The sequence below is a fragment of the Aptenodytes forsteri genome, unplaced genomic scaffold (genome assembly GCF_000699145.1).
Source record: "Aptenodytes forsteri isolate BGI_AS27 unplaced genomic scaffold, ASM69914v1 Scaffold428, whole genome shotgun sequence".
In the NCBI taxonomy this organism is placed as follows: Eukaryota; Metazoa; Chordata; class Aves; order Sphenisciformes; family Spheniscidae; genus Aptenodytes; species Aptenodytes forsteri.
Window position 1 is genome coordinate 282101 of NW_008794177.1, and position 848 is coordinate 282948.

At 70.0% G+C, this 848-nt stretch overlaps 1 protein-coding gene across 1 annotated transcript in view; it reads left to right on the top strand.

Moving 5' to 3' along the window:
• Positions 1-404, top strand: part of PTPN23 (protein tyrosine phosphatase, non-receptor type 23) — a 16939-nt gene extending 16535 nt beyond the window's left edge. Inside the window, exon 20 of the mRNA XM_019473398.1 lies at positions 335-404. Coding sequence (XP_019328943.1) covers positions 335-404 — 70 coding nt within the window. The remainder of the gene's footprint in view (positions 1-334) is intronic.
• The last annotated feature ends 444 nt before the right edge of the window (positions 405-848 follow it).

The window sequence follows — 848 nt, forward strand, 5'->3', positions numbered from 1 at the left end:
TGCGGGCGGGGTCCGGGGCTGTCCCGGGGAGCGCCCAGGCCTTCTGTCCCTCCGGCTGTGCTCCGGGCCCCCCACCTGCCCCGGGGCCGGCACGGCGCTGCCTCTACAATCACCAGGATTCAATTAACAGACGTCATCGGCGTTGACTTGGGGGAGGAGAGCGGTAGAGGAAGGGCTTGGCCCCGGCTCTGCTCACAGGCAGGGTCGGGAACTCGAGGCGCGCCGGCACGGCGCTGCCTCTACAATCACCAGGATTCAATTAACAGACGTCATCGGCGTTGACTTGGGGGAGGAGAGCGGTAGAGGAAGGGCTTGGCCCCGGCTCTGCTCACAGGCAGGGTCGGGAACTCGAGGCGCCTGCCCCTCGCTGCCTGGGGCTGGGGCTGGAGTGGGGGGGCCTGTAGTGCAATCGGGGAGGGGAGTTGAGCCCCCCGGCCCCGGCACGCGATGGAGGAGTTCCTGGGGGAGACGCCCTGTGCCCCGGGGGCGCTGCCAGCCCACGGCAGGGTGCTTTGCTCCCACTGCTCCCCTGCTGCGGCCCCGAGCCCTCCCAGCTCCCCCCAGCACCAGTGGGCCCGTCTCCGCCTGCCCCAAGGGGGGGGTTCTCCCCAGTTCCTGCAGGGAGGATGGGGGCAAGGGCTGCCTGCCTGCTCCCAACCTGTGAAAAGCCTCCTCTGGCCCCACAGCGGGAACTCCCAACCTGAGAAAAGCCTCCTCTGGCCCCACAGCGGGAAGAGGAGGAGGAGGAAGGTGCTGTTGCTGCGAACCGGGCGAAGGAGAAAGCCGGGAAGGGCGGCAGCGGGGCCGAGCCCCAGGGCGGCTCTGCCACGGCGCGGTTGTTGGCGCGC